This window comes from Zosterops lateralis (genome assembly GCF_965231275.1).
Source record: "Zosterops lateralis genome assembly, chromosome: 3".
Lineage (NCBI taxonomy): Eukaryota > Metazoa > Chordata > Aves > Passeriformes > Zosteropidae > Zosterops > Zosterops lateralis.
The window spans coordinates 57,803,553-57,830,596 of NC_139764.1; the positions used below are offsets into that span (position 1 = coordinate 57,803,553).

Below are 27,044 nucleotides of genomic sequence, written 5' to 3' on the forward strand. Positions count from 1 at the left end.
TTGAAAAGTAAATAATAAATAGATAATGGAAATGGATTACCAGCAGCTCAGTTTGTGTATTAGAAACTGATTAAACATATGTAAAGGGAAACAGTAGTTGGATTCAAGCTCCTGAACACTTGTACCCCTGTATACAGCATCTGACTGACTGTGCACAGCATCCACTCTTTCCTGTGTGCTGGACTTCCCTGAGACAGAGGCTCCTGTGTCCAGTGCAGTGAAGACTCAGTGAATCCAGTGCATGAAATTAGAAGTGCCCTGGAATGGTCCATGGCAACCAGGGCAAGCAAGAGAAGGCAAGGGAAGCTCAGATGCTCCTAAAGCATCAGGGCCTGTCAGAGCCAGGCTGTTTAAATAAATGCAGTTAAATAGTGGTCGAAGTAAAACAGAGGATACCAGTAGAACTAACCATTAACTACGGAATGCATTGCTCTCTCTGATGGTAAAACCCACTGAATGATAGAAATACTCCACACATTTCATTTCACTGTTTCAAAAATTGTCATACTGTCAAGTTTATTTCACAGCAGAAAGAAAACAAACTAAAAAGGAGGAGAGGAAATGACAGCCCATTCCACTCAAGCAAAGGCCTGAACTGCTGGGAAAGCAATGTGCTGCATTCAAGGCACAGGTTGCTGGAAGAATTTTAACAGATTAAGAATCTTCCAATGGATGTAAAAAAGAGGAACAGGAGGCTTTCCTCACTGCTCAAGAGCCACTATGAGGCTCACCATTTAGTGAGCAAGTTCTTTCTCAGACTTGGGCAGGTAAATGCACAAATCCTATTTGCACAGAGTCAGTAAAAAGGATCCCTGAAAACAGTTTAAGCACAGATTACTGGATTTTGAGCTACAAGCAGAGTCTGACTTTTTAATGGATGGAATTTAGTATCTACACTGCCATGCCCAGCAACACAAGGCTCCTAAGCCGTGGGCTGTTACCATGTAAATCCCCAAAATGCTCAGGTGGCGGCCCAACACATTTCTCTGCAAGCCATGAGTAGTCCCACAGGGAAGATGACTGTATGACAAACTGAAACTTGAAAACCTGTATAATTTTTTAACAGAATTGCTAACTGAAATAAGAAAAACATTCTTTCTCATTTCAGAAATAAGCGATGTTTGCTTTAGCTCCTTCTCTTGTATACTTTGACTGAATCACATAAAGAAAATAATCATGTGGCTCAGGACCAAAGACTAAAAATTTAAAGCCCAGTAAGCTTTCACAAAAACTGGAACAACTGAAGACCTGCACTATAAAAGATGCTCTTTTTCATGACAGAAATCCCATTAGTCCCTGCTTCCAGTACCAAAACCAAACCAAAACAACAAAAAAAAAGAATCAAAAAATCATGGTCAGCTAACATTCATTCCTCTGCTGTTAAAAACACACACACACAAAAAAAGGGAGAGATACGATAAACTAGATTTGCTGCTACATTTAACAAGAGGTTTGTTCAGTCTTCACTTAAACACACCTAGTTTCTCAGCTTCTCAGCTAGAGCTTGCCTTTAGAAGAGTAGCACTCCAACACAAATCTCTGGGTCTCTCAGATGCAAGTTGCTTCATATTTGAGTTGGTGACCTCTTTGACTAAAGCACAATCACTGCTGAAGTCCATGTGCTGATGCAAGGCAAAGGATGCTGCCATGACAATATTCTCATAGAGCATCAGGTGTTGCTTTCAAGAGCATGAATGAGCAGGAACAAATCTTATAATGAATTATTTAACTAATTAATAAATAACTAAATTAACAACATGAATTTCACATTGTTATCCCAATGGGATCCTCTGGAATAAATTCTGCCTTAAGTTATATTACGGCAAAACTGTTTCCATTCACTGTAGCCAAAATATTTCAATGCTTTTAACGTTTTCTTCACATTGCTAAAGATTTAACTTAATATTAAAGAGAAAAAGGATGGGAGTGTGGTTTAATGGGCAGCACGTGCCCAATGTGTTCAAGACATACTTTATAAAATAGCATATTAGATTCTTTGCCTAGTGCCATTTTATTATTTAAAAATTATTTCATATTTCTCCCTGTCATTCTTTTTTTTAATGCAAGTTGACTTGCAAGTCAACCACTTGGATATGGAGGTAGAGCTCAGATAAAAGCTACTATAGGGAGAGGAAAGAAACCATGAGTGTTGAATGATGCTGAATAAACTTTAGCCACAGCCACAAATCATTCAGATGTATTTGCTATTAAAATATTTCTGAAATTATTGCTTTTATTTTGTACTGTATTTCCAAGTTTTTTCCAGAAAAGTATTTAAGCGCATGCCTAACTTAAGGCACATGAAAAATCCTATTGATTTAAGTGGGCTTGATCACATCCCCTAAGTCCCACACATTCTTCAGCACACTGCTGCATCTGGACTTTTTACGATAATCAATAGAGTAGAAATCAAATGTATGGTCAGTGTAAACCATGCTTTTCATGTGAAAATGTAGATTTAGTTATTTAATAGGCATGAAGGCACTGCGCATTTAGCCTTGTAAAATGAAAAAGCTAGAGAAGATTGATTTGCTGTAATATTGAAGATTTTGTTTTCACTAAAAAACCCTGACCCCTTTTTACTGAAGAAGAAAACATTTCTGAACATGTTAACTTCACCTGGACACTGTCAAAATCAAAAGCCTAAGCTGATGTAAAATCCCTGTGCTAAGGAAACTTGTATTTTCATTTTGCGTTCACAAATAGGACAGATGTGGACGCTTTCAGAAATTTTGAGTAATTCTAAGTTAAAATTCAATATTAAAATCAATTAGAAGTATAGCATTTATAAATTTGGTATTTTAAAACCTTGAACAAGTGTCATATCATACAAGCAAAATTCATCTGCAGAGTCTGGGATGTGTCTGTGTGATTCTGATGATTTATTCTTAAAAACCCCATTTATAGAGAGAGATAGTACCTTTATTAGACTGACTCATATGTTCCAAATCTTATGCATGCATGCATAGATACAAACCTTTTCGTAGGTGAGCAGGTCCTTGTGGAGGATTCAAAGAAGGTCTAAGCTGGCCCAGTTTTCAGGCCTTGAAGACCGTTTTTTTCACCTGCAACTTTTCACCATTTTTTTTCTAGTGGTGTTACCTGTTTCAATACCATAGAAGTCACCCCTGATAGCCACATCACATCAGGGCTGTAACATCCCTAGTAATAGAGAATTTCATGTTCCAGGAACCCTGGAGAACTCTGTACAGAAGACGGTATCTACCTTGAGGAAAGTTCATGTAGCTTATAGCAGTGGCAATTTTCTCAAGTAGTTCTATCCCTAAAATTCTAGTCTGGGGCCTCTCTAGAACCAGAAATGCCAGCCATAACAAACTATATAGTAGCTATGTGTCAGTCCTTGTCAGCAGTCCAAGGACAGTATGTGACAGCAGAACATTTTCTTTTATTGGTTTTTCTTGTTATTAAATAAAGCCCATACAGTGCCTTTCCATTTAAGCCTCTGATACTGACATGGTAACATCTTCCAGGAGACAGGGAGGGAGCTGAACCAGAGGAAATATGACAGTTACAATGACAGGAGCATTTCTGTTTGTTTGCCAATGCCTCTTCTGATCCCATCTTGCAAGTTTACAAGCCATGGATATTATTCTGTAGAATACTCTTGGAGACATTTTTAAGAGATTGCCTATTTAGCTTTCAAATAATCATGCTTTTTTAATCAACTCAGAAAAAATGCACATTTCTATTACATGTACATAAACAGTGAACATTTGTATCTTTCATGCCAAACTATTTCTCCAATAATATGCAATTCATACCACATACAAGTCAATTCAGTTTATTCTGTATGTCAAAAGCATTAATTGCTTCTGTGTGCTGTCTCATTTGGTCTGTCCCATTTGGCAAATTACAGAAATAAAATATATATAAAACTACTAATGTAGTTTGAAAAAAAGTCTTCAAATTTAACAGTGGTGTATTATTGTATAGAAATGCTGAAGTGGAAAAGGACAAAGGAAAGAGCAAAAAAAGTGTGTGTTCACAGAAGTTGTTATGTCATATGTAAAGGTCTTGCAGCTGAGATAGAAAAACATGGATGATGTTTCCACCTCAAATTCCTATTAGTTGAGAGACAAGGAATTATTGTATTACACTTTATTCTTGATCTACTGTAATTCAAAATGGGTCATAATTTTGGATCCTCTATGGCAAGCCACCTCTCTGTGCCAGTTACTGTGTCTGCAGAAAGGAGGTAGTATAATACCTAAGCAATTCTAAAAAATACTTTGAAATAAACTTTCAAAAAGACAGGCTGGCTTCCTATTACTTTCTATTGTAGCTGACTTGCATTTATGGCATTTTTCTTCCATGACTGATTTCAATTAAAAGCAAATAATCACTCATTAAGGAAACTAATTTTTTTTCTTACTTAATACGTAATTTCTTCACTTACCTATCTTCAATGTTCTTTGCTTTCCTAACTGAAGTATTTGTGCATACTGCCAGCATTTCATGACCAGAAGCTAGAGTAGATAACTTCCAGATATCTCTTTTAAAGCAACATCACTAACCTGAGAAGATGAATTGCCTGTAATATTCAAAGTCCTACAAATACTGATATAACAGAGATAAGAATCACAACATGCTATGCTGCAATGCAGAACAGTGAAACAAAGCATTTTAAAATTCAGTTTAAAGTACTTTTCATTTCTTTGCAATGAGCTCCAGCCAAAGTGCTAGCAGGCTGCCCACCACAGGGGTGAGGAAGATTGAATGCTGCAGGTACAGGGCTCGTGCAGCAGAGAAGTAGCTGCAGCTGAAAACTGAGCTGCAAAGGGATCACATCTGACAGCTTCACACATTAAAACAAAACAAAAACAGGGAAACAACACTGTCCAAAAAAGATTGCCAAGGATCGTCCATCTGCAAGTGGGCTATAAATGCAAGTAACAGGTAAAACAGTCCATACAATCTGATTAAAAACAAATAACTTACCCAGGGCACAAGGGGGATGATAGTCCAAATGTCACAAAAATAAAAACCTGTTCATTCAGGTTTAGCTTCACATCTGCTACTGTCCTGTCCCACAGCACTGCAATCTATTGTTTAATTCTAGGTTAAAATGAAGTAATCTAAATATGCAGGCTGTTATATAAAAGGGCCAGGGGATGAAATTACACCAGTTTCTAATAAGGCCCTTTGAAACCCTAAACTAGCAAGTTAGCAGCCAAATTGTTCTTTTTCTATTAATACAGACTGAACAGAAAGTGATGACTAAAAGAGAGAAAATAAAGAGTGTAAACCTGTAGTTCTCAAAATCCTAAGTGTGTCTGCTATACTGAAGCACATCGGAGGACTATTTAGCTGCTAAAATTTTACTATTTTATTTAACATCTCCAAGACTAGTCTTGGAAAACTTTTGTCTCCCTGTTGTTTGACTCTTCATAAATACAGGATCTGTAAAATTTCCTTCTCTTCCATTTCAAAACAAAGAGAACTTTTAACATAGCTTTATCTGGTCATTCAAGACCAATTTATGTGGTTTTAAGTATTCTTTCACTTGGTAAGTAGCAGACCTCACACCAGAACATAAAAAGGACCATTTGGTTATTTTCTCCTATCTGTGCAATGCATATCTTACTATTTTCCTCTTTTTCACTCAGAATGCTATAAACTGAGTCTTCCCATAAATTAAAAGAAAATCCCATGCATGGGTATACAAATATATTCTGCATCTGAATTGTAAAGAAAAAGAGAGTTGTGAGCTTTTCTGGACATGCACCCACTCTAGGAAGTACAGTAGTAGTATGATAGGCCTCATCCCAGACTGCTCCGTGGCAGCTGCAAGGATTCACTGGATGGATCCCAGCTCACCTCTGCAACAGCTAGTAAATTGCATCATTTTCCTGCTGCTCTTCAAAATAGAACTATTCATCTATTCAGTTATGAGTAAAGACAGGAAAGGCAAAGTGTAATAAACTCTGTTCTGATTCTGACTCTTTTTCTTGCTGAATGATCTTGATTAGGACTTGATTTCCTTACCCCTGCCACCCAGGAGAAGGCAAAGGAAAGGGGGCACAAGAAGCTCTACAGCACAACTCTTAGGCAAGTAGACTGACTTCTGGTCAAAAATAGGAAAAACAAATAAATTACTGACATAATGTCATAAATGGTATATATATATATTATATCTAATCAAGCTGGCATCTCAGAAAACAGCAGCTGCTCAATTCAGTCAAACACAACTCTTCAGAGGCTCTGAGAACAGGGGAGCACAGATTTCTGAAGCAGTGTGTGGTCATGCAGTCATTGCTCTGAGACAAAAGGGGAAGAATTTATTTCTCATATGGCAACAGGGATGCTGAGGAATTGCTCATAGGTATGATCATACAAGTTTCACCTAACTGATGTACTTTCAGGATAGGAATCACAGAACCAATCATTTTTAACGGTGTATTTTTATGAATTAAAATAACAATAGTGATCTCAAACTTACGGAGATGACTGTCAGAATAAAAGCTACATTACAGTATACCATGCTTCAAGAGGATGATCTACTCTCAAAAGTTAGAATAATTTCCTGTCTTTAAATAAAAACTTGAAAATTAATCTTATTCACTGTACCAAGAAACTGTGCCTGACTTCTTTTCGGAAGGATGAAAGATTGTTTAACAGAATGCCCAAGGAAATTATCCAATAAAAGAGTCTTTCTCTTCAGAAAACTCAGCTGTCTATCAAACACACCATGCAAAAGCAAACACCTTCTAACCCATCTCAGCTGCAAAGAAAGGCAGTTTTTAAAGTAACCAAGGACTAGACTATTCAAAGCCAAGGTACCAGCACAAGTTTGAGCACAGGTCTTGCACTCATGCTTATTCATACTGTCTAATACACATGCAACAGACCCTTATGCTCCATGAATTTTCATGCTCTAAATGTTATGCATTTAGCTCCCAAAAAATATTTTGAGGCTGCAATGAAGTATTTATGCTCCCTGAACATGTCAAGAATTAGAAATCCTGCCTGATGGGCAGAAACTGCCCAGAGCTTAACCAGTATAAAACACATTAACCAGTACCACCAGCTACACTTTAAACAGATACATCTGATACCTTCTTAGACCACCAAAGCCTCCTGCTTCCTGGGATCTCTAGCCCACAGACATACCCTGTGGCTTTTAAGGAACTACGCCAGAGACACTCTTTTCTCTTCTGAAAATTGGCTGAGAGAGAAGTTTAATGCAACAGTGAAATGGCTTTTGAAGTTGAGAAATGAAGGCTTAGTGCCTGCTCTAGGCAGACAGGGCTCACACAATTCCTTTGCTCAGAACAGTGCCAAAGCTCTTGGTGAGATTTTAATCTCAGTGCCCACCTGGATAAAGGGAGTGATGAAATGGCTCTCCCACCCATTTACCTTCAAATTCTGACAGTGTTAGTGAAGAGTAAGAAGAATAAACTTGTCTTGAATTATGATTTTCTGTGACACTAGTGTATAGACAGCAAATCCTACCTTCATATGCAACACAGCACAGATTTCACCTCAATTTGCAATCTGCAGACCATTTTCACATGTAGTATAAAGCTATGAAAAAATTATGAGAACTACTACAGAGATTATACTATGATGGGGTCATAAAATTCCTTCTAAAATATGCATTTATCAGGCATCCAGTGTTGCAAAAACATTTTAACTACTATACGAAGATGTTTTTGCAGTAACCTAAACTAGCTCATCTACTTCCTATTAATAAAACACCGTGAATACTCTACAGAAAAATTGTTTCACAGACTGCAAGAGATGAACTTCTGCCTAATCTTTTATGACCTTTATAAAACTTTATTAAATTATGAAGCCATGTAGCTTTTACAGGCTCTAAAGTTTTGCTTGGGAACACTTTAAATACATAAATACGTGCAGCTGTCCCAAGTAGTGCCACCATGGGGACTTAAGACACTGTTAAGACTTTCCAGTCCTGTACCATTTAAAATCAGTAATAAAACTCTAGTCCAAGATAAAGTCTCAGACAGGAGCTACTCAGCCAGGAGCAAAGTACTCCTTATTAAAGAAAATTACTGACATTTTAGAAATACATGCAACCCTTCCCACTTCCTTGCACTTGTGTTATCCATAAAAGTTTAAATATATATATATATATATATATATTCAAACTAGTTCATTGCATAGATAACCTCCTTCAGCATGTCAGAAATAGAAATACTTAATCCCTTTGTTCATCTTTAGTACACTAAGTCCAAGCTGAGAATTGTAGGGATCATGGTACTGGCAAAATGTGTCCCTATTGTGTCAAGTAAGAAACAGCAGAAAATTAAGATTATAAAAGCCTAATACAGTGGATGGCAAGCCCAGAGAGCTCTGAATTTGCTTAGAGCTTGCTGTCTCCTCAGAACTGCAGTCTGGTGGTGAGGAGGTCTGGAGATGATATCCTTAAAGGCAAGGAAAAATAACAAAGGATAAAGGAGGAGAAATGTCCACCCCATTTTCCCCAGAAATGTCATCAGTGACAAGAAGAGTCTCCCTCTGACATGGGGCAGGGGGATAGACTACCAGTTCTCACAAACCACTAGACATCCAAGAGAACCCTGAAAAAATTAGTGGATGTCATCTTCCACAGTCTGGCCATTTGAAATACTTTGTTTCTGTTTTTGGCAACCCTTGATTTGGAAAAACTGACAGACCACGATGGATATACATTTTAATGCAATTATTTGAACAAGACATACCACTGTGCACGTTTCTAACATTTTATTCTTCTGATGTAGCTTAATTATATCCCTCCAACAATTGTAGCACTGCAAAATCTTATGTAACAAAGATCTTGCTCATTTCAAGAGGGAAAAAATATTAAAACCACTCATTTAATGTACAAACAAGGAACTCAGAAGATTTCCTCAGATATTACTATAATTTTCAAGTCCAAAGTAAAATCCTTTCATACAACTTGGTTGAACAGAGTTCAATTTATTCCATTCAATTTAGCAACACTTGTACTTACTGACTGTTCACTTAGATCCTGAGAGTCTTCCATTGAGGTTATTCACCTTTCTTTTCCTCCACAAGCAGAAATTATCTTCCTTTCAATTTACAGCTCAGTATTCTAAATTAAAAGAGAAGATTAAAAAATTACATGTTAGTCTATGGTCCTCACTTCTAAGGCAAACCTGCAATAAACAAACACCCTGAGGTTGTGATTTCACTAAAACCCTAAGCAAACTTCCCATATGAAGATTAATTTCATATGAAGTGCTTCTACACCTTCAGTACGATTTTGGGAACTATCTAAAATACACCAACAGAAACGGGAACTTTTTTTGAGTCCTTCAAGAGAAAAAATAGCTCTGAAAACAAACCAATAAAGAAGTGAAAATGTTGAATGCAGGCAGCTGTTTAAGTAGTCAATAAATGATAACCCTTGAGAGAACATCTTAGAAAGACAGTTATAGAACAGAACTGCTTAATACACATTTAATGATAACCTCTTAGCCATTACGTGTCTGGCAGAAAAATAGGTTATTATGCAGTTATCAGCATGAAGTCCTCTCCCTAAGGTTCATTAAATTCCTTTATGATTAAATTAAATACACAAAGTGGTTTATAACAAGTAGTTCCCTACAAAGTGCTAAATGACAGACATTATCCTAATTATCTCCTATGTCTATGCCTTCTCTAATAGGGTGAATCAGTCTCATCAAATATGGAGATCTTCAATAGGAAAATTCTATTTTCTAGGAGTTCTGCCTGTGAATTATCATGTTAACCCTAACTATAAAGCTACATGATTATATTGCAGTCTCAATTATAAGAAAAAGATCCATTTTGGAGTTATGCAAATTTGCATAATTTAGAACCAAAAAAAAGGTTTTGGCAGGGATATTTTATATATGCAATAATCATATTAATCAAAGCTCATGTTACATAAAAAAAATCAATATGTAAACACATATATTAAGGAAGCCAAACATCCTGGAATTGCTTATCAATATTACCTAGATTTGTTTATCAAGAAGGCACCACAAGGAATAACCTGAGACTATGGTCAATTACATAACCATATTATGGATCTCTGTTTTGAACTCTGACCAGTAAGCAACCAAGGGTAAAACATAAACAGTTGTATTGGCACTTGCAGAATATTTGTGAGGAACCAGATCCACGGGACCTATGTGGAACGAGCCATGGCACCCACATATTCTCATCCACTGCCCTGCACTGCCCTGTGAATACCTCCTCTATTAATCTCAAATTCCACTTACTTGTCATACTTCCACTTAATCTCCAAAACGTAACTCACAAAAATTCATTTTGTTTTGCATTAGATATTTTCTAGACCACACACATCTGCACAGCCCTTATCTACTTTGCTTTCAAGTTTCACCTAGCTTCTTCCTGCCACCAAATGACACCCTCATGTCTTTCTTCCCTCTTGCCTAAGTTTCAAAATTATTTTAATTCACATTTCATTTTTTTGCCTTGATGTTACACAAGGAAAAGATAAATTGCAAGAAAACCATGTTGCATATATTTCACTGTATCAAACAGCTGAAAATAATTCCTGTTTTTCAAAATGGTTTTAATCTCTTCTCAATTTCAGAGGGATCCAAGACATCAATGTCTTCCCCCACAATGCCTTCACCAAAACTATAACCACTTCCCATGATTTTTTGGCCAATGTGGAGCCCACACTTGTGTGTTTCTAAATATCTTCTCCAGTCTTTGTTCAATGAAGCTAAAATGGGAATTGAAGGGCTTCTTTAAAACACCCACTCTAGGCAAATTTCAGAAAGGAGCCTGCCATGAACAATGTATATTTTAAGAGAAAGCAGGTCTACATGGCATTGCCTGCAGCAGTCCCAATCAAAGGAGGCAACTGCAAACACAGAGATTTTTATGACTGATACTAAAATATTCCATTAAAAACTTAAACATAAAATCTGCTTTGATTTAATTAAAAGTTTGTAGTGTGTTCATGTTTTTAAACTGGTAAGATTGCCTGCAGAAAAAAAATGGTCAAAATACAAAATTTGTAACAAATTATTTGACTAGTTTCTAAGTACTGACTGAAAAGTCAGTACCTGGCTTGCATTCAAATTCTAATTCTGTCAGTTGGTCACTGGAGGTGGCAGATACTTCACTTTCTGTATAAAAGTCAACCATAACTCAACTGCAGAGCTATACCAGAACAAAGAGATCCATGTTTCTTTCCCTGTTGATGGATGCTTAAGCAAAGCACACTGAGATCAACAGATGGATGTCACATTCTTCAAAAAAAACCCCAGTGTATCAATATTTTAAATACATCCTGATGACACAAATCCAATAGGAGTTTTATTACACAGAACTGCCAATGATTCACCCACACTATGAGCTGTGTCCTAAAATTCAGGTGGGTGTATTTACTGGAACACATCATCAAATATGTCACTTGTATTAGTTGCCTTCTAAAAAAAGACTAACTTCCATGAATTTTCAAAGTTACTTTACTGAATTGCAAGACAAAGACAAGCTTTTTAAAATCTTTGCAGAAATATACAATATGTTAAATCGATCATTTGCACAAATGTGCTGCATTATAAGTTTTCAGGGCACTGCTCTTCATCTTCACACTGCCTCAAAATTCAGGAGTTCTTACTGGAAATTGAGCTTTTTAAAATAAAATTCAGAAATAATATTTTATCAGTATTACTATACCTATCAACAGCTAAATCCTGCTGCATTCTGAGTCCAGTTAAAGCGGTTGATTATAACCAACTGCTAACACAAAGATTTTTATAATGGCAGTTATGCCAATTGCACTTAGACCAAATCCTTTAGGGTTTAGTTTTATAAATTTGTAAAAGGGGAGAAAAACCATTAGAGAAGTCAGTGATTTAAATAAGACCAACATTACTCCCTAATAAAGATATAAAATTAAAGGATAATAGTAACCTCGTGCTGCTTTATGAGGCAATAATCCAGTTACCAATTCAACCTTGTAGTTTATTCCATCAAGAGAACCAGATTAAAAACAGAGGGAGGGAGGGCACTCTTATCCCTATTATGTTGCAAGTGTTTCTAACTGGGTTTAAATATTTTTTAAAACTGTTGTTAAAAGTCCTAGACTCACAGACAAGCCAGAATGAAGAAAATTGCCTGTTTCTCCTCTTTATCCACTCCTTGCAGATGTGGCTTTAAAACTGATGAAGTGTTTTATGCTCCCAGATAAAAATTTTACCTTTCTAAGAAATGTCTTAATTAGGAGGATTCCTGACTTTCCTCATCAACAAATGCATTTAAATCTAATTTTTATTTATTTGTTTTTATCTGGGGGAATAAAACACTTCATCAAATTTAAACTGCAACTTCCAGGACTTGACCATGAGGAGAAACATGTGTTTCCTTCCAGAGATACACACATAAGTTAAAAAAAAAACAAACTACTTGAGGATCTGCTGCACACTACTTTATAAATGACTGAAAGTGAAATGCAATTTCATTCTCTATGGGATGTCTCCTATGATCTTGTGCTGCAACTTCCACAAGCTCAAGATAGAATGTGAATCTTAGGGACCCACAGGTAAAGCCCAGCATTAAAGCACTTGATGTTTCCCAAGAGTATCTCAGAGGCTGCTTCAGGGTCTTCCAGTTGACCAGATGAGGATATGGATCTCCAATAAGAATCCATCACCTGGAAGAGGAGTTTGGCCATCAGACAAAAGACATTCCCCCATTTCACTTCAACACAAAATCTTGGGAACAAAGTCCTCTCTTCAACCACTAGGAATTGGTCTTCTGAAAAGAAATTCAGGGGCAGGGAGAGCATTAGCCTCAGCTTTGACAACTTGTTTGTTTGTTTGTTTGTTTTGGTGGGTTTGTTTGTTTTGTTTGTTTGTTTTTGTTGTTGTTTTAGTTTTGTTTTGTCGTTGTTGTTGTTGTTTTTTGGGGTTTTTGGTTTTTTTTGTTTTTTTTGTTTTGTTTCCACATTATGATCATCTTGGGCACAGTTTCACATTCTTTTTATTCTGCTTTATCTAAAGAATACCTGCTTCTACTGAGGTTATACCATGTGATGCTCTGGCACTATATTGTACAGAAATTTCATGAGCCCAGACAAATATACTATATTGTTTAACACTTTTTGAAACATGTTGGTAATTAAGCCTAGTAGAAGGATGCTTCTGTAGTTTACAGAACTCATTCCACCACAAAGAAGAAGTCATTTCTGTCAGAGCCACAGGCTGAGAGTCACAATGTTAAGAGAGAAGTGGTCACAAATAGAGCAATTTCTCATTTTCTAGTGCCCTACTTCAGAAACCTGTGATAGGACTAAGTGCTGATAGCTGCCACAGAATTAATGCAGGACATGAACCAGTAAGCAGGGACAAGCTCCAGGGCTCAGACTCTCACAGTCTCTCAAGGCAAGTCTCACTTTGGGTTTGCACCATTCCTACAGAATATCTGAGTAGAAGAAAGCACATTTATGGCACTGTGAAAGGTTATGCAAGGCAGGTAATGAGAAAATTGCTTTTGAATCAGTACAACGAAGTACTGCATATGCATTGCAATCTCATTAAATTAGAGTACTTCATGCTATTTGTTTCCCACAAAACCTATTTCTTTGAAGGAGCAGGGGAAAGGGTATGGGCAGTAACAAATAGGCACTGCCCAATATTCATTAATTTTCTACATAAGAAAACATCCGTCTGATTGTCTGTATGCCTATCACAGGAAGTCTCATGTGAAAAATACAAAATACAACCTAAATTAAAAGGAAATCAAATGCTGATTTATTAGAACTTCAACTTTGTCTGCCAAACAAAGCCATCCTGACAGTATGACCTCATCAGGGACATGTGCTCTTTGCTGAGGAAAACTGGCAGGTGAGCAGAAATTAATTCAGAATTCATAAATAATTTTAATTCTCTTTTTTTTATTATTATTATTCTCTCATTCCAGAAGGATTCTTGCTGAAAGCAGAAATGGCTCAGGAATTTTGCATGTGTATTTAGGTTTAGCTGAGGCCTTTTCCTTAGCTGGTGTCTACTATCTGATATCAACATGAGTGAAGTCAGCGTCCTGAAAACCTCCTATTTCATTACAGAAACAAATCTCGCTCCACAGCCTAGAGAATTAAAGGGAATATAGTCTTTCCCTTCCTCTTCTTCTAGTACTTTTTTTCCTTTCCTTGGGCCCTCCTCTGTAGCGAGTTAAATATGGTTGTCTGATTTCAGTCCATTTATAGCTTGCTGAGGATGAGAATTTTACTCCCAGAGAAGTTTTAAAGTGTTCTGGAACCCTTTGCAGCACATCTAGTTCCCACTTCTATATTAGGGACTTCTGAAAAACTGAACTCCTTCCTCACCCAGAGCCCTTGGTATGCGGTGGAGAGAACATCAAGCCATCACATCATGTACCACCGATTTTAGCTCCAGGCATTTCCAGTAAGCCCTGATGGAAGGAAATAGTCTTCCCTGAGTTTTGTGTTCTGCTGAGAACCTGCCTACATCGATTTGCATTTGCAGATGCATTGCTTAAATAGACAAGATAGATTACTCCTTACTTTGAATAATCTTAATTATGCCGGGATTTCACAGAACAACTCATACAATTTAACATGTGTTTTAGTCACATACACTGTTGTGAACAGGGAAGGAATACAGGAGGAATTTCCAGGATGAGCTGAAAAGCAAATGGACCCACCCAGCTGCTTTCTCTACAAATAGCCCTCATTTTCCCAGTAAATACTTGGGTGACAGTGTGCTGGTTACTTGGAGGGGGCACCCTTTAGGACCTGTTCAACACCCTCATCCCAGCACTTATCCAGCATGGACGTTCACGAGAATGTGCATATGTCTAAACTGGGTATATGGTATATATTCCAATGTATACAGAAAATGTGCTTCTGAAATTAATAAGCTTCAAGGTGTGATGTCAGACATTACTAGGCTTAGAGTCTTGCTATGATCCCTGCTGGACATGAAATAGTGATTGTTCCTGCTAACACAACATTTATTTTCAGATCTTGAGTTAGGATGCATGTTAAGAACAGGCATGGGATCTTCAACATCCTCCACACATTTACAGTTCTGAGCTCATCTAGTTTCCTTCTACCTTCTCCTCAAAAAAACCACATCTGTAACGGTGACATAATTTGTTATTTCTCTCTTCCTTCCTGAGCATGTGAATTCATGCCAGACGTTAAATACAGTAATAAAAACAGACAAGATTCATGCCACCAAACAGCAATAAACTGAAATCTCCTCAAAATTCAAATCAAATTATTAACTTTCATGCAATTCACTATACATTTGTTAGACGCAGTTTTGCAAATTCTGCATGGTCTTCAATAAATATTTGTATGATTGTCAGTTTAGTGTAATTTGCTTCCTTGAACTGAGTTTGCTGAAAGATGTCATTGCTTGTGTAGCATTTGTGGACATTTTATTCAAGAAAAATTAAGATGGTATTGCCACTCTGCATCAGGCGTGCAACTTCCAACTTAGAAACAAGTCACATGACCACAAAACCATTTGGTACCAGTCAAAAGCAGGCACCAAGACAAATAAAGCAGAGCAGCTCAGACCATGATGTCCCTGCATCAGGTAGGTACGAAAACCAGGTAAGGAACAAAAAGGTTCCATGACAGATCTGCCTGCTGACACTACCACCATACAATAAAAAAATGGGGAAAACAGAAAGACCTCCTGGTACACGACAAACAACTGCAAGCGCTGGATCTCATTTACTTTAGTTTTGTAAAAGAACATGTTGGGCAGCATTTATCTTTTGCAGATTTGGATGCTAAATCTACAGGTACCCAAATATGACTAAAACTCATTCCCCTACTCTTCCTACTCCTCCTATTCCATACATGTGTAATGAGTAAGAGAAGAATACAGAATTATAAACTCAGCAATACCCCCCTTATCCTAGCAATGCACAACACACTGTGAAATTGCTAAGATTGAGACCAGACCTACAAATCCACTGATGCTTGGGGGCTTCCCAGCTCTGAGAGACCTCTTCACTCATGCTTGGATAAGGCATGCAGCAACACAGACTTTGTCTATCTCATTCCAAATTAATCAATTACAGAATTTTCCAGATAGGAATGAATAAAACAAATGCTGATACTGTTTCTGGCCTCAATTTATGAACATATCTAATCTAGAATCCCACTCTGTTCCCCTAAAAATAAAGTGATAAGAAAGGTAGTTCCCAAGGAAAAGAAATTAAACCCAAACAAGTAATGCAAAGATGCCACAGATACACACATGCTCTTTTCAATTTTTTAATTAAAAAAAATTTCCTACAAGCTGGACATTTCAGTGTTTTAAACAACTAGAATTTTTTAGGAAGAAGGATTTTGTTTTTTACTACACAGCACATTTTGGTTAACTTCTGAGACAATTTTCTTTTTTTTCTTTTTTTTTTCTTTTTTCTTTTTTTTTTCTTTTTTTGTAGAAAATGGCTGTGAACAAACCAAAGAAAACATCTCAATTATTTATAAACAAACCATTGAAAACAAAAAGGAAAAGGCTATACTTGGTTAGCCAGAATATTTAAAGATACACTGTCAACTTGAAAATATTGATTATTTCTTACTCCCTCTCCCTAAAAATATGTCAAATTTACCTCTTACATTTTTAAAAAACCCTCGAAAATCTTGTGACACAAAATAAACATAGAATATTATGTTATTTCTATTCCTTGTTATTTCTAAAATAAAAACCTTTTAGAATTTAGGAGAACCTAAAAATTAGCATATCCACAAGGTAAAAGCAAACAGCAGTTTTACAAGGTTGAAAAACTTCATGCAAAGAACCCAACCACATGGTATCACAAAAGCAGTGACAGCATAGTACCTGTTCATCCTATCTGCTTTTAAAATCATGCCACAGTTTGAAGCGTGTATTCAGCAGTATGAGGATGCAATGGGAGTTACTGTAGAAGCTCAAATACTGGCTGGGCTTACCAGGAAACATCCTGGTGAAGGAGGAAGTTTGCAGCATGCCCATCCTTTTTAGGTGTGAGACTCATTGCTCAGCAGCTGCTACTCCTGTTACTGCCAAGTGTCTCACATGAATTCTTGAACGGGACATTTTGAAATGTCAGAAAGAAATACAAAATAAACTCACCAAAAAGAAACCTGGGTACTTTGGTTCCGCTTTGGTAGAAGAAATGAAATGTTTTTCTTAACTAAAATTGACAGTAACCCCTAAATATTGCATTTTACTGTTATTTTTTTCATTCCACGAACAATGGGAAACAAAAAGTGTGAATGCACAACTGTCCCAGCATACAGAACTCCTTCTGGTGCCAGCATGCACGTCGGGTGTTTCTGACATAACAGAATGACAATTATTACTCACCAAAACTAATACTGCTGCACCCCAGCCATCAAGTCAAATTGAAACCATCAGAGCACAATGACTGAAAGTAGAAATTTTTCTAAGTACCACCTTTGTCCAGCAAAAAGAAAATTTAAAACTCCATAGCAGATGTCCTGTGTAATCTACATTATTATGCTGCTGATCCTCACATGAGCTGTCTGCACTCATTTCGGCTCCCGGCCATCAGCAGTCCCCATAGGCAACTGAAATGTTGTGACATCCATGGAACAGCTTGCAATCCTACAGGCAAATCTCTTTCACCATGAGCCAGCAGTACCACAAAAAGTAATTGAAAAAAACAGGTATTCTCAGATTTTAACTAAAACAACTGCTTTGACAATGCATCCTTTACCACATTTCCTTTTCTTCATTTAGATATTTATTAGCTATGATCAAACTATGTTACATTCTCCTTTGGTAAACTAAAAAAAATATGGTTAATTCCCTGGAAGAAACATTTTCCAATAGTTAATTATTCCTCTGGTCTTAAATCTGAAACCTCCAATCTTTTAAAGCTTCCTTTCTAAAGCTAAGAAAGAGTACAGCTTTGCAGTAGTAGTTGCACCCATACTACCTACACAGCTAATGTAACCCACTCTGCTGAGTACTTAGTTTAAGTTACTACTCCTTTTTTTTTTCTGGCTATGATACCGTCATTGTCATTTGCTATGGCCTCCATTTGTTGTTTTGGGGTTTTTTTAAAATAAACTCTGGCTTGTAGTGAAGTACCTACTCTTTGCTTGTCCTCAGTTTACTCAATGAGCCAGACTACCCTCATCAATCTGCTCCTCTCATTATTCACCAATCCCTCGGTCTTTGTAGTAGCAGTACTTCAGGCATTACAGTCTAACAATAGAAGTATAAGGAAGTTTGTAAGAAGAAAAATGTCTTTTATTAGGTCAGCAATTGTTCTAATCAAGAGTATTACTTCTTGTAGAACTTACTAATCTTGGTGTCACTGTTAAAATAATAAATAGGTTTTGATTTGATGATTGCTTCCTGAAAAACCCTTTGTAGCAGTGTCCGTTTTAAAGACTCACTAACAAGTAACTATTTGTGAAATCTATGCTTTCGTTTGCCGTTTAATCCATTTCATTTGTGCCAAGTTGATTTTGTATCCTTCAACTTTATTAATCAAAAAGTCATGTCAACTCAAGACAGACTTACAGAACTTTATTACATCACTACACGTATCTTTGGAAATCAAACTTGTACTCACATCAAAAATAATATCGCTGGTTTGGCTTGCTTGAGTGTTCATAAACCCATGATGCGGTATAGTATGCATATTTTAGTGTTATATGGGAACAACATAAAAAAAGGCATTTGGAACGTGATAGCCTGTAAGTTAATACTTTGTGACAGTGGAGACTAATAAAAAATAGTTGCCATAAATTAAGCACTTGTCTACAGTGACAGCTATGTAATGGCCACTTCTGAGAAATTATTGCACTTCTTTCCCCAGGAATAGTGATAAAAGAATGCAGTCTGTCACGAGCGCTGCAGCCCTTGGCAGTGACGTCCTACTTCTAGTGGAGTTATGCTCCTCCTGTTCCCTGCAAGCCCAGCTTTTGGACAGCAGTGCAAAGATCTGGGAAAGTTCTGTCATCTGGTATCACATCTGAACTCCTGCCTTCCTTCAAGAAAATCATTGCTGTCCCCTCCAAAGGCCCCAGTACTTTCCCTATTGTTTTAACTTGCACACGTATCTGCAAATTATTTGCAGCTACTTCAATTTTAGTCAAAAATCCCTGCACCAACACAACCTTTTGATTAAAGATCAAGGGATCGTTTTTGTAGGCAATGTTTTCATTCTGAAAAATTCCACCTACCCCACAGACTTGACCCTGCACTTCAGTTAACAGAGGTGGCAGATTAGGTAACAGAGACTGTGGTTCTGCAGCTATTTCTGCAGCACCGCTGCCAGGCTCAGCAGCACGGGTGCTGCCACTCATTCCGACCTTTGCCTGGCTGCCAGCACAGCTGTTTGTGAACCACAGCAAGAACTGATCCAACTCAAATGAGTGGCCGGCAGAGGCGGGTTAAGGGGCTGCTTTAGAAGTGCTGCCACTAAATGTGAAACCATGGCTTCACGCTTTTCTGTCCCCTACCGCAGGAAACAGACAAAAGTAGGACTTCAGATAGGGTTAGCTACACAGGAGGTTACTGTTATTGATGCTTATATGAACCGATATACCCCTAGATAATGATGCAAAATGCTGTATCTCCTCCTACAGACCTTACAATCGAACTATTTCAGACTTAGTCCTGATTGGACAGCATGTCGCAAGCTGCTGTTCCAATCCTGGACTTCCTTCAAAATGCTGGGCAGTTTCACAACTATCAGGGAGCAAACTCTTCTGTTCCATTTGTTTTATGCCAAAAATTTGACGGCTCATCTAGCCCTTGGAGAAATCAGACTATCATCTAGTCAGAAAATTGGAAAGCAAGCTGAATCATAGCTGACTAGATACCAGAAATTACTAAGAAACACATCATCTAGCCATTTCAGATGGAAGACCTCATGTTGCAGGTAACTCCCAGACATACTACTGCACAGTGAGCTCAGAATTCAGATGGTGCTTTGAACACAAAAATTGCTTCTCTGAAGGTGCCATTAACTGAAAAAAAAAAAAACAAAACAAAAAAAAAAAACCACCACCTAATTTGAACATCATACTAGATCCTTCTATCATGCCAGATTAGAATAAACATAAAAAAAAGGGGACTGAATGGAAAAGTACCTTCATCTTCCCATTTGGAAAACCTACCACAGGCTAAATCTTGTCTTGGGGTAACAAGCAATGTTATTTTCAAGACCCTTTCCCAGAATTTAATCACTGCTTTTGTAAAAACCTCTTTATCATTCAGCCCTATTAGTTCTCAACTATCCAGTTCTCTGTGCTAAGAAGACCAGAACAGAAATGCTAGGTTGAGTTGCATTGCTAGAACTTGGCAGAGGAAATGTGCATAATCTCCCTGAGCTGTGCCTGATTTTGTGAGACCATGTCTATGCTGGTACACTCAGGAGAGCTGGAAGGAAGACCTCACATACAGCATGATGTCAGGATGCATAAACTGAAGCATACAGAGCTTCTCGTTTAGCTGCTCTCTCTGGAGTAAGGTAAACTTCATTTTCTGTGATGTTCTGGGAATATACTACAGTGAATAAAAAGAAATATCCAGATGGGATTTAATATGGACTTCACGCCTTTCGTTGAATAGGCTTGGAATTCATGAAATGTCCCTAAATAAGCACAACCTAATTACTCATTCCTTTGAACAACAACGTTGCCTTAACAGAACTAAAAGAATACAATTAACAATATTTCCAACTGCATCATTTTCAAAGATACAGTTACTGTAAAAGGTATTTCTGTGGTCATTTATAAAATGCTACAAAAAAAAAGTTTGAACACAAGCGTATGAAAATGCCTTGAAATGGAAGAAAAAAAAATACAATTTGGACATTTATACTTAAATCTTTTTTTTTCCTAAGTATCGCGGGATCATTTCTCTGTGCATGTGATCTCACACATATAATGTATATTGCAATACCCCACCAAAAAAGCAGACTGAACTAAGAATAGAGGACTAGATACTCATCTGGCATAATGTGAGACCACTCCAGTAATTTCAGCATTCCTACTCCAATTTGCAACAGCTAAGGATCTGGCACAAAACATCAAGTTAAGTTTCCAATTACCTCATGCACCAGCATTGATTTCAATAGTTATATACACATAGTCATAGAGGAGAATTATTCAAAAAGTTGCAAACTCAGCTCTGTGTTTCTTTTACTTTTATGGTCTAAATCAGACCCTTCATGGTATTTTAATGTAGGTCTTTGTGGTTTAATTATATATATGTCAAGAGTAGGCTAACTACTCACTGATCTACCCAATTAAAAAAAAAAAGGCAGCAGTAATTTTTTACACTGCTGAGAATGGGAGCTTATACTGGGTCACATCACAATAGTATTTAATTTTAATGCTGCCAAAAAATCTAGTTCATACTAACTTAAATATGTAAGTAATAAGTTAACACCCATATTAAAATCAGTCTGTGTGAATATTTTTCAGGTTGCTTTAGGAGGTCTTTTCTGTAATCTTCTGCTCCAAAATAGTCAAACTGTATAGCCCTGCACTGCCCTAGTGTAAAGAGATATTCAGTCAGCCCAGGCAGACCGAGTTCCTCAGAGACAGCATTTAAATTACATCCAACTGAACTGCCCTCCACTGTAGTTCTACAGACAGCTGCTTAATGAAAAGTCACTGTATTAGTATTTAGTTAGTTAGTTTTAGGAAAAAGACATAGATCTCCAAATTAATTCATGCATAGAAATCTTCCAAACTACTTCTTTTCAAATGCATGGTAATTGCAGCCTAACTCAACCTTTAGTGTCTTGTACCCAAGCCTAACAACCTAAAACCAAAAAAAGTCTCACTGGCTTATGGAGTGAGAAGCTCTGAAGATAATCACTAGCCATTATAATCTTCCCTTGGAGAAATAAGGAAAATTTTAACAAATTGAAAATAAAATGCTTAAACTTTAGTATTCCTCAGACAGCAATTAGCACTTGACATTTTGCTCAAAAGTCTGATAACTAGCCTCTACAATCCTGTGACTGAGACTGCCCAGTGATACATTTCAATACAGGATAACCAATCATCAAAATAATCTTCACTGTTTAACGTTAAGGCAAGAAGGCAGCCAATTATGCCACAATTTTTTCAGGCTTAGAGATAAAAAGAAGGAAAAGCTTTAAAATAGCTTTTGCCTTTAAGGTCCTATATTACAGGCATCCCAAAAGCAATCCTTCTGGCAGTATTGCAAACTACAACGTAGACTAAAAATATGAGTTTTACTGCCTTTTTAAATAGACTTTATTATTTATTTGACATATAAGCACTTCTCTTATCTGAGCTTTTGCACTGCAAAGTGCATCCAAGTTCCTTTAACCACTTCTGATTTAATGACAGATTTAATAACATTCCAACACAGACGTGTGGAATTGGCCAAAAATTATTTCATAAAAATCTGATTTCTGTGCAGAAACATCTAAAATGTCACCTAATACATACAAGTAAATCAGAAAGTTTTTAATGTATATTGTAAAGTCTGAGGCTTTGATAGGTAAAACATCTACTGACTTTAAAAGACCATAATTTATTTTTAATAACCATTTTTATTCAATTTTTCCAAGAGCAGCAGTTTATGCCTTCAGTAGAACCATGCCCTGAAATCTCAGGGGTGATAAAAGGGCCATGCTAAAGCTGAAAGGTTTCGAATATCAAACTATACTATTATGTCAGGGTCAGCAAGATCAATTAGCGCTTTTCAATGACAGAAAAAGGTTAAGTTGGGCACACATTTACACAATATTTAAATCCAAAAAAGAAAAATGGCACTTAATCGGCATATTTATAAACCTCCTGATCAATGACTGAATATCAACACTCTTCTTCCAGTTGCATACCATCAATGCCTGGATTTTTCAACACAAAATGTCAAAAAGATTACAGGTATATTAGATAGAAGAAATACTACTGGATTCTCAAGCGCAAAGAAAAAATCAAAGACACCTGAGTGTTGCTGCTACGAACCTTGGTTTGGTGGTGAATATCCAAAAAGCTTTAAAAATACTTGACCAACTTGATATATGTCTGTTAGTCTGGTGCCCCTGTGTTTGCATTTTTCCTGCAAACCCTGACAGTACCAAAAATTAAAGCTGGAGAGCAAGCAAACCTATTCTTATGCTCAACTAAAAAAACAAACCTAATCCCACTCCTCAATTTGAAAATACTAAACTGTAAATTAACTCATCCAAAATCTGGAAAAAAGCAAGTGTACACCTTCTGCAACTAACGGCCAGAAACACGCACACCAGGAAGCGAGGAAACTTATATTTCAGCTCTTAGTACCACAAGAACACTCACTGGAAATACACGTATGTTAGAAGTTAATTCGACACCTGTTAATTCAAGCGTTGCCGTCGTAAACATAGCTTGAACAAAGTAGCTGGTTATGATATCACCAAAGCCAGCATAAAATCACAATAAAAATCCAGGAGATTAAGAAAACCTAAGGAAAAAGTACACTGTGTTGAATCCAGTGATTTAGACTGGTATTGCACTGAGTAAAAGCAATGCAAGATTACTTTCTCTCAATGATATATTTCAGAATGTCTCTTTTTTAAGCCCGTTTCTTCAAGGACTGATTTGAAATATTTGCTACCAGACAGTACCTAATTTTAGGTTTTAAGTGCTTTAACAGTTCCATGAAATATGATCAGCAGCTGCAATATAGAAGTATGCTGAATAAATGCTCCTTATAAAAAAGGAGACCTGCTTTACCCTGAGTTCATAAAATCCTTACTTTCAAGAAGGAAAAAGATAACGCAGAAAAAAATCGATTACCTGTGTCCTAGAGCGTTTAACAGAAATTCCAGGAATTTCTTTTTTCTTTCTGTGGTAACTTTCGTATTTAAGAGAGTAAAATGGTGTTTAAATTTTAACACTGGAGGATTGCGAACAACATCATCCACTACCACCAGTTCATCAAGGAAACAGGTACCTTTCCCTCACCAAATGCCAATGTTTAACATTAATTCTAGCACTTGCATAAAGTTTAAAGAGTTAAACTTTAACACTTGCATCAGATGCTAAAAATATGCCAGGATACTATCTATAGCTGTATTTCTACAGTTGCCTTGTTTGAAATATTTTAACTGGGAACTGCAATTAACTGAGAACTCACCAGTTCTCTACTCAATACGTTGCTTGGTTATGATTTATTTATTCCATAGACATTATCCATACAGAATAAATTTATACTGCAAAGCGTTGTGAGGTCATTAATAAATACAAATCCAGCAAGAGTAACCTTCAACTAAATTTATTATCAGTACCACTATACACATGTAACAATTAACAACTGCATACAAATTATCTGAACAAAGATACAATAAAAGATTCTTCAACACGCTCCACTTTCATTTCTATTAAATTTGGTTGAAGAACATTTGGTAACATAAATACCACAATTTCCAAAAAAAAAAATAAAAAGCAAAATACCTGTTTCAGACATAGCCCAGCTAATGTTAGATGTCAAAGACAGAAAGAATCACCGGGAAGAGACAGAAATGTCAGTCTGTACTTGCACTTTACTCGCAGTATGATATATATTGCAAGTATGCAAACATTTGTTATTCAGCAGAATTTTCAGAAATACTAGGGGAAGAGTCAAACCCACAGCAATTTTGCAAAACTTTTCTTTTTAGTGTTAAGGAAATGAAACAAAGATACGGCCTGGATTTATTGCAAAGTACACGCTTCAACATCAAACTCCGAGGTCAGACCAGAAAATCTATTTGCCAAACAGAAAAAACTCCTTCTTTGTATAACTCCCTCTAAATCTAAAGCGCTGATTAGTTTATCTTAGATACGCTTTCTGGTCTCCTCAAATGAAACACGTAAAACAAAACTCAGAAAACCGTAAATACTGGTTCCTTACTGTTCTAGCATGACTTCATACTTAAACTGGAACCGGCCAAGTCGCTCCCTTGTCTGGTACAGCGCGAATCCCAGGATTTTTGTCAGTACCAGCTATTTCACACGGCCACGGGCGAGCCCCGCGCGTCCCTCCGTGTGCCGGGCTGCGAGCCCTGCCCGCCCGCCTGGCCCGGGCCGCCACTTTCATAAATGTAAATGAAACTTTAGATGCCAACTCGCGATTGGCAGCGGCGGGGTCCCGCTCTCCCTGCCGGCGGAAGGCGCCGAGGGGCCGCTGCTCCCCGGGCAGCCCCGCTCCGGCCGGGCAGGGCTCGGAGAGCCGCCCTGTGCAACGCGGCTGGCGGCTCTCCGCGGGTGCCTGACTCGGGAAGTGTCTGTAATGACAGCAGGAGAAGGAGATTAATGGCCAAGAGCCCACTGGTTTTGAACACGGAGAATCCTGTTACCTCCTCTCGGATCAAGTGTGCGCGCACACACACAGGGCTTACCCACGTGGAAAGGCTTTCTAACCAAAACACCAGTCCCCGCACGGCCGGTGAAAAGGCGGCGGGACCCCCGCGGTGCCGGGGCTGCCCCGTGTCCCGTCCGCCCGCACAGCGGGGACCGCGGCGGGGGCGGGGGCGCGGCGGCACGACCCCAAAACGCGACGTTTTGTCTTTAAACCACAAGAAAAACAAGCCGGGGCGGGGGAGGGGAAGGGCAAGAGACATCCCTCGGGGAGAGGAAACGGAGAGGAACAAAAACAACGGGCGGCTCTTTCCCCGCTCCCTTCGGCCACTGGGAAAAGTGACGGCCGGAGCCCTGGCGGCGGCTGCCGGCCGGGAGGCAGCGGGAGGCAGCGGGAGGCAGCGGGAGGCAGCGGGAGGCAGCGGGAGGCAGCGGGAGGCAGCGGGAGGCAGCGGTGCCGGCCCCCGCAGCGCTCCGCCCCGGGGCAGGCGGGCAGCGGAGCCCCCGAGCGCTGCGGGGGCCGAGGGCGGGCAGCAGAACTGACCCGCTCCTGTGCCGCCCCTGCCCCTGTCCCGGCCGGGCTGCCCCGGCCCTGGCTGGAGGAGCGGAGGTTTCAGGAAGGGACTGCTGTCCCGGCGTGTTTTCACGCCGCTCTGTCCGGAGGGGACCCCGCGGCCAGAAACGCTCTTTCCTCACAGCCTCCGGTGAAGCCGCCGCCGGCCCTCGCAGGGGCTGGCAGAGCCCTGTCGCCCACGGCAGGCGGGCCTGCAGCCCCCGGGGCATAGCCCGGGCCCCCCGCAGCCCCCGGGCCCCCGCAGCCCCCGGGCCCCCGCAGCCCCATGGCACAGCCCGGGCCCCCCGGTTCCGCCGCCCCGGGAGCGGGCGGGAGGCGCAGGCGGGAACAATGCGAGGGCAGAACTTGCTCCTGTCCAGCAGCCCCGGCAAAACCCAGCCCAAGAGCGGTGAGGGCAAAACGGCAGGGAATATCACCTGGACAGAGGCAGAAAGTCCGGCTGGGCGTGTAAAAAGTCACCCCCCGTCGGCACGGAAAAAAACAGTTTGGTCTTTTGCAATTAAACTCGCGTGGGGCCGGGGTAAAAGCGCGTCTTTCCGCTGCTCCCTCCCATCGCATTCGTTTTACAGCAACTTTGTTGTTGTTGTTGTTGTTGCTGCTGTCATCGAAGCGGCAGGAAAACAGCGCTAAATAAACGCCGAACAGGAGCAGCCAGACGCACACACCCCTCCACGGACACGCAGAGGCGGCAGGGAAGCCCTTTCCTCCACCTCCGAGCACAAGGGGTGGGAGGGAGCCGGGGAAGTCAGACACTCACCTTCTCGCTGCCGGGATACGCCGCTACCTTTATTTTAGGGCCGCTCCTTATTTATTTATTCTCGTACCTTCTCCCAGCCGAGGCTCCCCTTTTGCACCGCTCCTCTGGCAAAAACAGAACATCCCCCCTACGAGTCGTCCCCCCCACCCCTTTCTCCACACACAAATAAAGCGCAACTCGGAGCAAAACGGGAGGGGAGATTCGGGGCGGGGGGGTAGATGGAGGAGGAGGAGGCTGGTACGTGAGAAGCCAAACACTCCTCGCACTTCAGGGAGCGCAACTAGTCGCCTCCCGTGCACAGGAACGTAAAGTTTCCCTGGCAAGGGACGGGACTTCCCTAAGAAAAGGTAACCCCCTCCCGCCCTCCCGCCCAAAAAGGCCGTCCCGGGAGCGCAGAGGTG

General features: G+C 39.1%; 1 protein-coding gene across 1 annotated transcript in view; it reads right to left on the reverse strand.

Annotated features, from left to right (window-relative positions):
* Nucleotides 1-26,736, reverse strand: part of EYA4 (EYA transcriptional coactivator and phosphatase 4) — a 141,994-nt gene extending 115,258 nt beyond the window's left edge. Inside the window, exons 1-2 of the mRNA XM_083858202.1 lie at nucleotides 26,644-26,736; nucleotides 8,978-9,079 (exon numbers count right to left, since the gene is read on the reverse strand). Of these exons, the coding sequence (XP_083714328.1) occupies nucleotides 8,978-9,010 (33 nt within the window). The 5' untranslated portion in view covers nucleotides 9,011-9,079; nucleotides 26,644-26,736. The remainder of the gene's footprint in view (nucleotides 1-8,977; nucleotides 9,080-26,643) is intronic.
* Nucleotides 26,737-27,044: the final 308 nt, after the last annotated feature.